The sequence below is a fragment of the Bombyx mandarina genome, chromosome 03 (assembly GCF_030267445.1).
Source record: "Bombyx mandarina strain Sakado chromosome 03, ASM3026744v2".
In the NCBI taxonomy this organism is placed as follows: Eukaryota; Metazoa; Arthropoda; class Insecta; order Lepidoptera; family Bombycidae; genus Bombyx; species Bombyx mandarina.
The window spans coordinates 8,960,757-8,976,008 of NC_143210.1; the positions used below are offsets into that span (position 1 = coordinate 8,960,757).

At 34.0% G+C, this 15,252-nt stretch overlaps 1 protein-coding gene across 5 annotated transcripts in view; it reads left to right on the forward strand.

Annotated features, from left to right (window-relative positions):
- Positions 1-1,175: 1,175 nt before the first annotated feature.
- gus (splA/ryanodine receptor domain and SOCS box containing gustavus) overlaps positions 1,176-15,252 on the forward strand; it is a 57,791-nt gene continuing 43,714 nt past the window's right edge. The window contains exons 1-2 of one of the 5 annotated variants that reach the window (XM_089740067.1): positions 1,218-1,446; positions 3,666-3,718. Coding sequence is in view for 1 of the 5 variants with exons in the window: in XM_089740065.1 (XP_089596191.1) it covers positions 15,058-15,125 (68 nt within the window). In the remaining 4 variants the exon portion in view is untranslated. Of the gene's footprint in view, positions 1,447-2,809; positions 2,991-3,665; positions 3,719-14,442; positions 15,126-15,252 lie in introns of those variants that run through there. The other 4 variants (XM_089740068.1, XM_089740070.1, XM_089740066.1 and 1 more) reach the window with 4 other exon arrangements.

Genomic DNA, 15,252 nt, shown 5'->3' on the forward strand with positions numbered 1-15,252 from the left:
TGAAAAAAATGATCTAAGGTCTGCGGCGACCCTAGTGTTAATTGTCATTCCGGATATTATTTACAACATAACAGTTATATGACTCGAATCTCCTCGAATACTGCTGTTGGTGCCTTATTATTAATATTCTACCTAATCCCTTAGTTTCTATCTCTAAGGCCGGAGTGTAATTTACATTTACATTTGTACCGCGATGAATTTTTTAAGTCCGATTTCCGAGAACTAGCACTTTATTACATTGTAGCTTGGATTCATTCCTGAACATATATTAGGTACATATTTCCGTAAATATTAGATCATGAATTAATGGGAAGAAAGAAAAAATGATTAGTAGGCCAATTAAAAAATAACTAAAGACGATGTTTTGAACTCTAGATCCTGTAAATAATGGGATAAAGTAGCTTGATAGTTTGGTAAAAGCTAACAACTAAAAATACAAAAGGATTTTAACACGAACTACGAATAAAATGTTAGTTTCCAATTTCAAGAAAAACGCCCAATTTTTCGAAAAATGTTGTATTTCAGTGACATCTGTTAAAATATTATTGAATCTAGTTTTCTTTAGTAACTTTAGTAACGCTTCTAAAATTCCACGCTAGATGGCGAAACAATACACTTCACTGTTTTAGCGTGTTCTCACGCTACGAATTTATCGAAATATCGATAATAATTATCTTGTCTTGAAATACATTTTTGTACATTTATTGCAAACTTTGTTATGCTATACAAAAAAATGCTAACGTAACTAAGGTAGCTTAAATTGTGGAAAGAATACCAGCTGTACCTAACTAATTTATATGTATTATTTATAGCTGTACCGATCCGGTGTCCCGGTGGTTTGCTCCTGGCTCTATTTCTCAATTCTATCCTAGCTAACGCTACTGCAGGACTGCAGATACGATTTTTGGGCAGTTTGCAGCCACTAGCATAAAATTTCATTCTACACAAAGAGCTTTTGAAGACATTTGTCTAATGTATGTGGGATGCCGAATTGGTTATTATTTTAACTTCCGCGTCACTTAAATGATACAAATAGAAAAAAAATCTTCAGTATTCCTTCCAGTTATTTCTTTCTTTCTTAGCGTTGTTGTTCTGTGCCGGAAAAATAATCGATGTGAGTCCAACACTACTTGTATTGATGTTAAAAAATAAGCGTGGAGTGGAGGTGCAGCTTTAACGACATACCTAGTTATAACGCATGCGCGTCGCTAGTATTGTTTTTTCTCTTTCTGTACTGGTTTGTTTTGTGATTTGTGTCATGCCCCAGTCCCTCGCTTAAAATTTTTATAGCAAAGTATTTATGTTACTTCAAAAGTATTTATAGTTCTATTATTTAATGGAAAGATTAGTAAATATTTTTTTATAGTATTGTGATGATAAGTGCTGTGATTAACTATACTCAGGGCTGGGAAACTAAAGCGGCACCGTGGAGTCACGAAAACGAAGGTAAAAAAGTTTCTATTGGTAGTTGAAGACTCTCATAATGTACTAAACAATTTCAGCGTGTATGCAATTATGTACTACAATACCAAAATGCTTTATTGGCCACTAGCTAAATCCTTTTTGACACATTTCAAATAAGATTCGTGTGTATAAAAAAGTTTTAAGCTGGGCATAAAGCTAAGCACATGGGTCGATATTTAAACACGCTCCTATCTTTAGTATTCGAGGACGTTACGAATCCAAATAGCATTTGGATATTCAATACAAATAAGATAAATATTTACACAGATTTACAAATGCCACTTACTTTTTAGAAAAATCAAATTCTACAAATGAAACTTATTCATTGTTTAGAATTATTTAATATAAATTGACTATTCAGAAATCGATGCTTTGTATTTTGCTTTTCACAACTAATTACTCTTTGCTTATACACCATTAGATTGATTGCCTTCATTGTTATTTCTTACACAAAGAAAACAGACTCTTCAGGAAGTACTAATAGAAAATTACAGTTATTACATACATACATCATTGATTCTTATTGTCTTCTACAATTGTGCATAAAATAAACAAATTATAATTTAATATTCATCACCAAGTCTTCTAAATCAATATTTTACAAAATATGAATTTACAAACAATTTTAACAGAATACAATTCAAATTCACAAGTACCTATTAAAACATATTTGAGCTTGCATGATTATGAACACAGCCAATATCTACCAAGAATCGGTAATGCATTGAGATTTATCACCCTTTCTTTGCATCGAGGTACGTAGTGTGTATGACCTGCAGAAATTAGTTATCATCAGAATATTTGAGTCGACTATTATCAAAGCCGGCAATGTGACTTTTGGACAATTATTGTTAAATCAGAAAAACGAATTATTGACTTTGTATTCCATTGGCAGTCACAAAACTCTTCTGAACGACATCTTAGATAAATAACAGGTTAAGTTAATACTTTATTTAATGCAGGTTTTGAACCGTATTCTTTGCAGGAGACGATTATATTCAAATCAATCTGTATTGACATATCAATAACATTTTTTTGTCCAAATGCACAGATTGCCACCTTTGATAATAGACGACTCATTTGACTTATCTAGCCCATGTTCAGCCTAAAACTAAAGAATCTAAAAAATATAGGTTGAGATATGACAACAATAACATTTGTATGTATTAAACATTAAAGTTTTTGCTCAAAGTAAATAAAATTTTTTTTTTAACAGATGGACAACCAAATTCCCGTCTAGATAATATACAAGTTATCAGAACCCATAGACCTCATAAGTGAATGTAACTGCCCACTCTGAGTCAAATGGTGCAAATCGTAATATGGCTGCTATCCTACCTTTCAGACGGAATGGATTATTCCTCTACGCCAGAAATGAGTAGATATGATTTTAAGTGTAAACTATCATCAGTGAACTCCGAACAAAAGTTGAGATGAAAAAGGAGGATTTAATTGTGTTAATGAAGCAAAAATAGTATTACTAGCAATGAATTCAGAGAACGTAGTAACAGTTAGATGTGACCTGGGTATGTACCAGTGTTCCTTTATGAATAGTCAGATAAACATCTTTACTTTTAGGTAGTAAGTAGCATTATCCTACCTATCTTTGCTCCAAACCAGTAATGCATTTTAATTTCAAGGGTAGGACATCTGTTATACTATAAAATTGGATCTCCTATGACGATGATTGCACTTAATACATGAATACGTGACGTGATAAGCAAAATGTAAAAAGGTTGCAGAGCAATAATTTACTAGAACTCGCTCAAGTTCTAATTAAATTGAATTATAAACCCTTACATAGCAAGGTTTTTTAAATAGCTTTGTTTATTATAACCGTGAGCATATTTGCTGGGTTCAGGTAAACGTTTTTCTTCAATATTTAAAATGAATGATAATTATTAAATTTAATTCCTAAATAGTAAAACACTGTCGTTGATATTGAAAAAAAAAACAAATTGATCAACACTTAATGCTTCATATGAAAACACAAGAAAACATTTAAAACAAACTTGTTTAAATGATTTGCGGACTTGTAATTGAACTACAAAGGTTGTTTTATATATTATATATACCGTAATCATATTCATCGTGTTATAAAATTTAAAAAAATATTTAATAAATGAATAAAAATCAATTGTTTTCCATTATAAATGCAAAATATTTTAATTAAAAAATGACAAACTTAGTCTTTGTTTCAGGTAACCAAATCTTAATGTTTAAAGAAACCCAGCAAAACTAGAAGCTTTTGTAGGTAAGTTATCTAGCATGAGAACATGAAACATGAAAACTTAGGAATTTGTTGTACTATTTATTTCTTGTATTACTTAGATAAATCACCTACCTCGGTTATTATCTATTAAATATTAATGTGTTCCCTTTGAAAACGAAGTATGACCCACCGAACGGTGAGTGGTGCTGGAGCATATAGATGAATCAGCGATACCAACAATAGCTGAGCCACAGTGTAAGCTTGTAATCTAAAAAGGGATACAAATCAAATAATACAGTATAGGCAACATTTGATAACGCTATTTAAATGGTTTCACCAAAATGATATCTTCTATATATTAATACGTGAAGCAAAAACTTTGTATCCCTTTTTACGAAAATTGCGCGGACGGAGGAGTTTGAAATTTTCCACACTTATAGAGAATATAGAGAAGAAGTGCACATAGCTAATATTTTTTTAAAATAATGCATAAAAGATACATTAAATCAATAAAGAAAACGTTACACACACTACCATGTATTTGACGCACACGCGTGCATACTATTTATTTATTGTCAAACTTTTGTTCTTGAAGTCTGTTGTCAAATTGAGAATAGATTAAATATTGTATGTCTTTATTAATATTTTTCTAATGTAGTCTTGGCGAAATTTGTGATTAAAGAAGAATAATAGTCTTTGAAAATAGAATCTTAATAGTGTACAAACTTATAATTTCAATTAATTATAGTCGAATTTCGACTACCGGGCGACCTCTAGTACATATAAATAAGTACAATTTTTGTGTACACAAGCATGTTATAGATAAGTGTCATATAGTAATTACGTATTCCAGGAGTCAGGTTTAATGACCTGGACGAGTTCAAACTGTAGAACAGTTTAGTCCAGCTGGATGATGAACTCTGTATTTATATTAAAATTTATTCATACGATTCTGTCTGCCTCTTCTACTGCAGTCATAATATTTTCCTTCGACCGACTTTAAATATTTACGTGGAACTCGAAGAACGTTTATGTACTTGGTCGAGAAACTGGTTTACAAGACATCTAACGAAGTTCGCCTAAAACAACGTGGATACGTAGGTACGTATAGAAAGAACGTTTATTATATACAACAGAGTCTACCTGCTCGGGCGGTTCGCACCGGGAGCGACTCGGCAAAAAAGTAAAAAGATATTTTTCGTGGAGCCGAGCCTCGGACGAGAAAGAACAAAGGTTTCACGCTTTTACATAGTTATAGGTAGTTATTTGGGCTCCCCGCAGGTGTAACTTGTTATCTTTTAGCGAGAGAAATTCTTTTTTATTTTATTTTTTAGCTAGAGAAAATATATATGATGTGAGACCATCGTCACACAGAGAAATAATTCTAATTGCAGCTTCTTTTTCTCTGTAACATATCGCTGGACAGTATCGATGTGTAACCACTTTAATTCGGTTAGTTTTCAAAACAAATAAAAATCAAACAAAATTACGTAAAAATATGTAATTGGTTGATGGTATAGTAATCCTAAAATTTTACCAATAATGAAAAGTCTATTTAAGTCCTAGTGAAACATAATGTAAATTCAGAAACTATTATTTAATTATTCTTAACAATATAAAGACGTTCGCGTTTATTAGGAAAAAATAAATTTGCTCAATATTCATCCGGCTTTGATAGTACCAGTCGTCAAGTAAGCTGGTTTTATGGTAAAAAAAACTTACCTAGTGGCATTCACCTGATGCCCTTGAACCGGACTTCAGTTCACTACCCAGCTGGAGTAAGCTGTTCTAGGCCTTGAATTCGTCTAGGCCATTAAACCTGACTCCTGGTATATGTAATTGCATTTTGACAGTTGTCTAGAATATCTGACTAACGATGAATGACGCTGACCGAGCTCTTATTTTACTCGAGAACACGGAATCATTAATTTTTATTACGCTTCTCTCGCACAAGGCACTCGTTACGCTTTATAGTTCAGTCGTTATGGGACATAACTTCCAGTTTCTTCTTGAAGAAAGAAGAGCACTTCCAGAAAAACTGTAGATTCATTACAAACCATATCGTGCCCGCGGGTACGTTTTAAATTATATTCTCATACATTATTTTTTCTGTGTCAGTTTTTTGGTAAATTTGAAAACCACCATAAGTTAAATAGTACAGTCTATATACGCTATCTTGAAAGTTTATGATATTATCTTAGCTTATTAATCACTATCAATGCTGACAACGTAGATTATTAATGACTAATTATAACAATGACTGGAGAACAATAACTTCAGTTAGGTACAGTGATATTAATAAGATTCCGCAACACGATTCCTACAGGCTTATCACGTTGGCGTTAAGACGAAGATTAATTATTCTCTTGTCCAATGAACAACCGGATAGTCCCAATTCTGACACATCTAAGGTCGTATTTTGTTTACAAGTAGCATTTTAGTAGTAAAAAAAAATATACCAAAATATGTTGTATATAGATTAATAAAAAGTAGCGTTGAATTTATTTCCTCGGTTTGAAGTCAAACGTTTTTAAAGAGATACGTAAAACATATAAGGATATACCTAATGCCTTTCAAAGTGAACGGCACTAAGTATATTTCACCCATTGACCTCCAAATTTTGTAAATGGCACTACGTGATGATGACGGACAAACCCACTTAACAATTCATTGAAAACATATTTGTTACCACCTAAAAAGCAAGGTTAGATGAGTAGCATAAGAACAAGAATACATTACATTCTTTGAATACGTCGTACGTTTTCATGATTACCGCAATGTAATAATAATAAATTAGATTCTTTATTTTGAATGTCTAGTGATTTTGTTGTTTAGTTACATTCAGTTGACCTTTATGTTAGTAGTGTGGATCGTATGGATTGTGGACATAATTTGCTATTCGAGTAGGTAACCCAAGTGGGCTGTTATATTCCATTGTTACAAGAAACTATTAACAGATACGTACTCGAGCCTTGAGGGATAACTAATTAGGTGTGGGGTAAACTGTACAATGATTGGCACTCTAACATTATTGTACATTCGTTGGCACAAAAACTTACTTTTATGACACTGAATTGAATATAATCATGAATAGTTGCACTAGTCCTGCCTTAATTTACAAGCCACCACACTTTTAAGTTTCTTCATCTGAAATTTCTACGATAATTATTGGCATTGCAAATGAGAACCAATATTACTTACGCGTATTTTATCATATAAATGCAAGCCTATATTACCTTTTAAACCCGTCCATGAAACAGTTTACTTTTAAACGGGAAAACTTTAGCTCCTGTAAAATCATGTCTTGCTTAGAAATAAATCTTCTTGTCTCTAACTGCATGATTGAGATAAAATAAAACATAGGTAGTAAGATATTTTCACACTGTACTTAAAGTTACATAGGAACACTTTTGTATTCATTTTCATATTTATGAAAAAGAAAAAACTTATAAAACTTAACGACTCGAAATAGTATATTTGACTCGAAATTTAGCGCTGGTCGGTACCACCCCGTCTTGGCGTCGTGTCTATTTTTTCTATGTCTATGTGATCTGGTAACTGCCCGACACATGGCTGGCCGTTATTTCGTGAACCACTGCAGTGACACTTAAGTAAAATTACAAATTTAATGAAAAATCTCTTGTGAAATTGTGAATGCCAAGTTCCTTTAAGCAAACTGAACCAATACAGCGATTTTTTTTAAATATACGCTTTTCGTTTGTTTTATCTTAAAACATCTTTAAAGGCTTATTGAACAAAACGATGATACGTACAATACAATCGACTCGAACAAGAATGATAATCTTCAACAATCTGCTCACGTACAGCACCGTCGACTTTCGCAATGCTACCTCGCGACACTCAAACAGTAAGGAGACTTGAAGGCTAAATAACAGTCGAGGTTGTGAAGCTACGTACGTGACATGTAAATACGCATTCTTAAAGAAAAATAAACGATCATACAACATTATCTCGTCGATCCAATAAATGTATTTCATAAATTTACTTCGAATGAAATTCATCAATAAAATTTGCAATTCGTTCTTTAATAGTAACAATAAAAATTATTTAGATTTATCATTGAATCGTGTTTACAGAAATTGAAATTCGTGTTGAAATTAATTTAATGCAAAATGAGAAGATTGTGTACCGACAAGTAAATACAGCTGTTTAGTTGCTAACAAATTTGACACACTTACCTACAGCAATATCAAAGTTCTTATAACTCATTGAACGTTTGATTTCAATCAGTTAAGTTTGGAGTCACCATTAATGCATTTATGAAATGGTTTAGGCAATAGTGCAGAGGGCACATGATCAAGGATTTCGCACGGGTCAGTGCGTCCTTTCGCACTATCCTTACTGAAATAAATCGCGCCATTCACTTGGTAGTACACAATTTCGCCTTGTGTCAACTGCATTGTGTGTTTCGTCAACGTCTGTTGTACAAAAGGTCGCTAACTACGTTTTACCATCTGTTACATCAACCTAACTGTCATATCTGATCCATAGAAACTACATATAATAAAAACAGGCTTCGTTATTTTTTTGAAACTAGTAGCAGTAGTCGAAATTCGACTATAATTAATTGTAAGTTTGTACACTATTATGATTGTATTTTATACTTAAATTTCGCCAAGACTACACTATACAAAATATTAACAAAGACAAACAATGTTTCATCTCAATTTGACAAACAACAGACGTCAAGAACAAAAGTTTGACAATAAATAGTATGCATGCGTGTGTGCGTCAAATACATGGTATGTAGTGTGTGTAATGTTTTCTTTATTGATTTAATATATATTTTATGCATCATTTTAAAAAATATTAGCATTGTGCACTTCTTCTCTATATTCTCTATAAGTGTGGAAAATTTCATACTCCTCTGTCCGCGCAATTTTCATAAAAAGGTATACAAAGTTTTTGCTTCACGTATTAATATATAGATAAAATCGCATCAATAAATGCCACAACAAATTTGTGGTAAAAAATTCAAAAGGAAATTATATCTTACCAAGTGCGTTCGTTAATCACGAAATTCAATTTTGGAGCGTCAGAAAATACCTGCGTACGCATATTTACGTACGAACAAAAAAAAAACATATTCAGTCCGTTAAATTCACCTTTATACCTTACACAACGTGGTTTCAAAATCGAGAAACGAACTTTTACTGACCGCAATTTCTCATTGTGAGTTCAGGACCAGTGAGGATACATGTATGCCGTATATGTTAACAGCTCGTATATAAAATTACAATTCAAAATTCTATACAAAGAGACATAGCGAGCTTCCTTATGGAGTGTATTAAATAATTTCCCTAGTTTTCGTTAATGATACATGAATGATGAAACATAGATTTGGTATTAGTAAAAAAATATCATTTTTTTCACAGCCCACCTGGTCTAAAGTGGTTACTGGAGCCCATGGACATCTACAACGTAAATGCGCCACCCACCTTGAGGTATAAGTTCTAAGATCTCAGTATAGTTAGTTACAACGGCTGCCCCACCCTTCAAACCGAAACGCATTACTGCTTCACGGCAGAAATAGGCAGGGTGGTGGTACGTACCCGCGCGGACTCACAAGAGGTCCTACCACCAGTAAATATAATGCAAACCACCAGTAATCATAAATATAATGAGTCATTTATTTTACATTTTTCCTACCTTTCATAATCCATCTTGACACGTTTGGTATGATATTTAATTTATTATAATTATTCATCATTTTGAACATCTTCATCAAACGTGATTTATTTAAAACTCAAGTCTTTTAATTTTCCATTTACTCTTATAAAATTAATTTGTTTGCACTGTATAATTTAGCACTGTCTAGCTATTTGCATTTAAAATTGCTATTAAAACATAAATGCTATCACCATTCAATCTTAAGTCGGATCCGACTCGTATAGTTTAGTCTAAAAGTCTCATGTAAATATATATATTTAAATACTTTTGATACTGGATTAAAGAAAAAGCATTTTATTGAAAACTCAACGCATCTTTTAAAATATCAATCCTCTGGACTTTATGTATGGTTATTAAATGAATATGTACGTGCTACAAAATGAAAATAAATTAAATTTGGACAATGCTAACATTTGGATATTTCATGCAATTTGCTTAGCTATTCTGAATACAAATTGCCGATGCACTCGTTACTAGATTATTCACGGACGTTCCTTTATTGTGATGTTTTAACATTATTCGATACTATATTCGAGCATATTCTACAATCGGCTTGCTCGTTTGAAATTCAAATTGTTTGTATGAAATTGTGAAATGCGTTCATAAATCTGTGCAGGTAGTCAAAACGCGAAGCTTCTAAATTAATTTGAAATTTAAGTGCTTTTATTTGTTCATTTGATAAGTATGAACGTTATGTTAAATATAATCTTAATGGTGTCATGACCCTTGACTAACAGTAAGCTTCGTATGGGTTAACGCATGATATTTATGGAGAAGGGTGTAAATGTCTGAAGCACGATATTTTTTTTTTTTTTTTTTTATTGCTTAGGTATGTGGACGAGCTCACAGCCCACCTGGTGTTAAGTGGTTACTGGAACCCATAGACATCTACAATGTAAATGCGCCACACATCTTGAGATATAAGTTCTAAGATCTCAGTATAGTTACAACGGCTGCCCCACCCTTCAAACCGAAACGCATTACTGCTTCACGGCAGAAATAGGCAGGGTGGTGGTACCTACCCGCGCGGACTCACAAGAGGTCCTACCACCAGTTATGGAACGATATACTAGCACAAGCAACACCAAGTAACGGTTTCAATAAATTATGAATTTGCCATGATTAACTTTTAATGTGCGTCTATTTGGTCATATAGAAGCCATTCCTTGAATTTGATCAAGAGTGGAGTTGCAATCGTGCTATAGGAAAAGCTTACTTAGCGATCTTCCACCGAGCGGCCCTTATTTTGAGCTCTATAAACAAAACTGTCCATATATTGTTGTTGGGAAGTTGTATATAATATGCAAGATTATTTTTAACTTATATTAAAATTGTCGTTAGCGCGATTCAGGTCTAAGTCCGATATTTTATACTCTATGGTAGCTACATTCGCTACATCACTCCACCGAGATCAGAAATTGTATGAGGAAGTATAGTATTTAGTATGATACTAGATATTAAATAAGGTGAGGTGAAGTGACATTAAAACTCCCCGCGCACTAGGCAACCAGGCTGCGGTAGCCAAACAAATATATGGGGGTTGTATGGGAGCCCGCGCACATAAGCAGCCCGGAACTCTTGGCTGCGGCAGCCATTACAACGCGCCTGTTGCACGGCTGCCCATCGGTTGTGCGCAGCCAGAGCGAGTGTTGGCAAATGTATGTGGCTGCTGTGAGTCCCCGCGCACTTGCTGTAGCAGCCAATGCATATCGTTTTGCCAAGTATTAGTTATATAACACAGCATGCTTGTACAATCCCTTGTATTTAAAAAAACCGGTCTGGTCTGGTATGTATGTATGAACATCTTTAAAATAGTTATGGAATAAGCCTTTTGAGTGCCGTTCTAGAATAAGAAAACGAATCCAGTGTCTTTTCTTTGGTTTGCGTTTTTGACGTCGATTGGCTTCTATAACTGGCTGCTCAAATATTTCGGTTGCCGCAGCCAGGCTGCCTAGTGCGCGGGGAGCCTAAGACTTTTATGTGCCCATGTCTATTTAGCTATCGAGATAAAAAAGAATCGAACAGAATTTTAAAAAACTTTAAAAACAATGACACTGATACAAAACTTTTCTATTTAATAGTAAGAGGTCAGGTGCGGATTATACAATAAAATGAAGCATAAAGAGCCCCTTATGTTCTGGTGTTGTCGTGCCCATTGCCATATATTAGTCATCATTACCTCTGGCCTTAATATTCGAACTGATGTACTTTACGAAACTTTAAACGTTCTCTTTTTTGTCCTTTTGTTACAGAACCCTAAAAACTGAAATAATCTAGTGTTTAGTGAATTTTATTCAATAAAAAGGGAAACAAATGCAATGAAACTAAAGTGATCTTCATAATCATATAATAAAAAACAATAAATGCCACGTTAACTGGTCCTGTGCTATGTTGGTAAAGAACTTGTGTTACAGGTACCTACCAGATAACGCAAATAAATGTAAGATTTTTATTGTACTCATACATATATTTAATATACATCCATAACCCTTGAAAAGACAATATATTTATCATACAAATATCTTTCCTTGGCGGGATTCGAACCCGCGACCCCCTCGTGTAGTGACCATGTCACTTACCACTACGCCAGACGGCCGACTAGTCTTGTATGTTAAGACCGAATTTATAGGTTTCGTTTAACTTTAATGACGTTTTAACGTGTTGCACGATCTGTTTAGCATTTTATCATGGGTATCCTTGACTCACTCCGGGCTGTTCCCAGAAACAGCTTGATTACCTCTGATTACATTATGCAATGACTAGCCGTGTGAATGCCGTTCACTTGATGAAAAACCCTGAAATACTGTTTACACAGCGATCGGGCAACATATTTTCAACGTAGGTTAAACATACATAGGTAGGTGTTATTATTTAAACGATGTTTTAGGTAAATATAAAATTTAATCATTTTATTTATACTTATTGTACACCTAAAGAAAATACAATGAAAACAGATTTAAAGAATGTCTAAATACTATGTACAAAGGCGAGCTTAACTCATACATGAGTTTTCTTCCAGCAAACCATTAGCAGAGAGAAATACGATGTACAAGAGGGGAAAAGTGTACAATATAAAAGGTACTAAAGCATGACAATTAAATTAAGCTTTGAAAAAAAAAACTAATATAAAATGAAAAATGCATATAAATAAACATACATGAAACAATAACTTAAATACAATTAAAGTGACAGGAAATGTAATTAATTTTTTTTTTTATTTTTTTTTTAATTTAGTTTGACTCTTAAAAACTTTTTCATACTCATTTCTTTATTCTATCTATAAACGGCCGTCTGGTGTAGTGGTAAGTGACATGGTCACTACACAAGGGGGTCGCGGGTTCGAATCCCGTCAAGGGAAGATATTTGTATGTTAATATAAATGTTTTTTCCGGGGTTATGGATGTATATTAAATATGTGTATGTGTATAATAAAAATCTTACATTTATTTCCATTATCTGGTACCTGTAACACAAGTTCTTTACGAACTTATCACGGGACCAGTTAACGTGGCGTGACTGTTAGTAAATATTTATTTATTTATTTATTATTTATGTAATGCTTATAAATTTACAGTCGCCCGCCTAAGAACTGCTTACTTTTCTCTAATATGCGACTATTTTCGAGATACAAACACAAGCTTGAACATAATAATATTGTCCATTACGTAGTGTTTTATGACCAATATTGTAGTGTCCTGTGGGGCTTCGTCGCTACATAAATACAAGCCTTATGTTCGTCGTTCAATATACTGTCTTTTATTTTGTATTGATTCCTTTTTGCAAATAATGATACATGTTTTAATAATATAGAGCAATAATTATAAATGTGAGTATGTTCCAACACTTTTAACTATTGTATTATATATTGGAATAAACACAGACACCGTAAATAATATAACAATGTAGTAAATCTATACTAATATTATAAAGCTGAAGAGTTTGTTTGTTTGAACGCGCTAATCTCGGGAACTACTTGTCGGATTTGAAAAAATCTTTCAGTGTTAGATAGCCCATTCATTGAGGAAGGCTATAGGCTATATAACATCACGCTAAGACCAATACAAGCGGAGCACCAATAGAGAATGTTTCAATATCGGGTTTTTTTCCCTTTTGAGAGTTCCCGCTGCGTGCGCTGCAGAAACAGTTAAAGTTTCGCTATAATATAATAATGTGTGACAGAATTGTTCCCCTTTAAAAGATCTAAAAAAAAGTCCGCGATAGCATATGTCTATATGTTAAGGTTGGCTCACTATAACGTTTTTTATGCTAACCAAATTTGTTCTTAAATAAAGCATTATTTGTGAACTATTCAACGCGGACGAAGTCGCGGGCAAAAGCTAGTATAAATATATATAAAGAATGAATGTGGACGTGTTCGTTCGTGACTTGTGGGCTCCCGCTTCTTTTTATCCGGTCGAAGTCAGATTTGATACAACTCTTATTCAGGAAAGGTTTTTGTCACGCTAATACAGCTTTAATAGACTTGTTTCATATTTTTATCGATAGTCATAGTCACAACGTTGAGGATGTATATACAAGTGTTTAAATACTTTTTAAAAGATCAAATTGTGTTGCACTTGTGACACCGTTCATTCCCTTTTTTACTTGTGGGTATATTATAATCCCTTGGACGGTTTTGGTTTTGCTGTAACTATCTGTAGTAGGTACTGTCCATCGATCTAATCTGCTTATTTTTACCGCGTAACACTAATGTGTATAAAAACACCTTAACACCACAGTTAAAAACTTAACTATATTTTAACTATATCAAAACTTAACGTTTCACAATATTTGTATTGAACTCAATAATAAATATTAATAGGATTTAATACGCTCTTTTACATTATTGTAATACTAAAATCAAAGGCCAGAGGCCAATTCGTTTCGTGATGAATTCTTTCACGTCTCGAATCTTTGTGAAGTTCCCGAGCGCCGCGATAGGGCACGCTATCATAGGGAATCTCGAGCACATGGCACTGGGAGTTCGGGAGAAGCGGGGGCGGGAGCGAGCATCGTCGCGGTCCGTTCTAGTTTCAACAACGTCAAAGCCAAGCGGTGAAGCGGAGCCAGACGGCAGTCCAACACCAAACGACACACAGACCGAGCGCCTCGTCCTCGCAACGCGACCGCGTCTGCTATCACGCGATCTAACATCTAATCATTTTGTTTTTGATCTAAATAGAAAATATTTATCGAAATATATAAATTAAAATAAATATTAGGAACTACGTTCGAATTGTACGAAAAAAGGAATTTATCGACCCAAGCTTTGCGCGCTATTACAACCCTTATTCACTTCAAGTCGCTCCCTCTAATTATTGACTCCCCTAAAGTTTTTTCGAAAAATTCATTCGGTATCGATTGTGCCCTTTCGTCGTGCTCAACTTTTATTATTATTTCGCTCTGTGAACAGCAAAATTTCCTGGTGCGTGAAGTAACGCGCTGACTTTTGGCTGATTTTTTTTTCCGAATCCATCGGTGCCTTCCTTGTTCACTTATTTCCTAGTTTACTGAAATTAAAGTGTCAAGTAAAGTCCAATTTGAACAAGAAGACATAAAAACTATGAGAGTGCTCTGACAACGACGCGATACGATTCCTCGCGTGTGGTGAATGTGTGACTGGTTATTTTGGACTGTGAGTGAAGGGACCTCGGCGAGGTGCATGCTCGCGTGAGCAGCGTCGACAGCGGATGTGCACGCCGCTGCCATCCTGGTGGTTCGTGCCGGCTGGAATGCCAGCTGCTCTTGACCTAACCAGGTAATTTGCATAAAATTATTTCACACATCTGCCTCGATCAATGTGTAGGCGCTTGTTCTAATAATGAGTATCCACATAAAAAGAGAATACAAGATCTAACCTTTATTTATAATGTGTTTAAATCAAG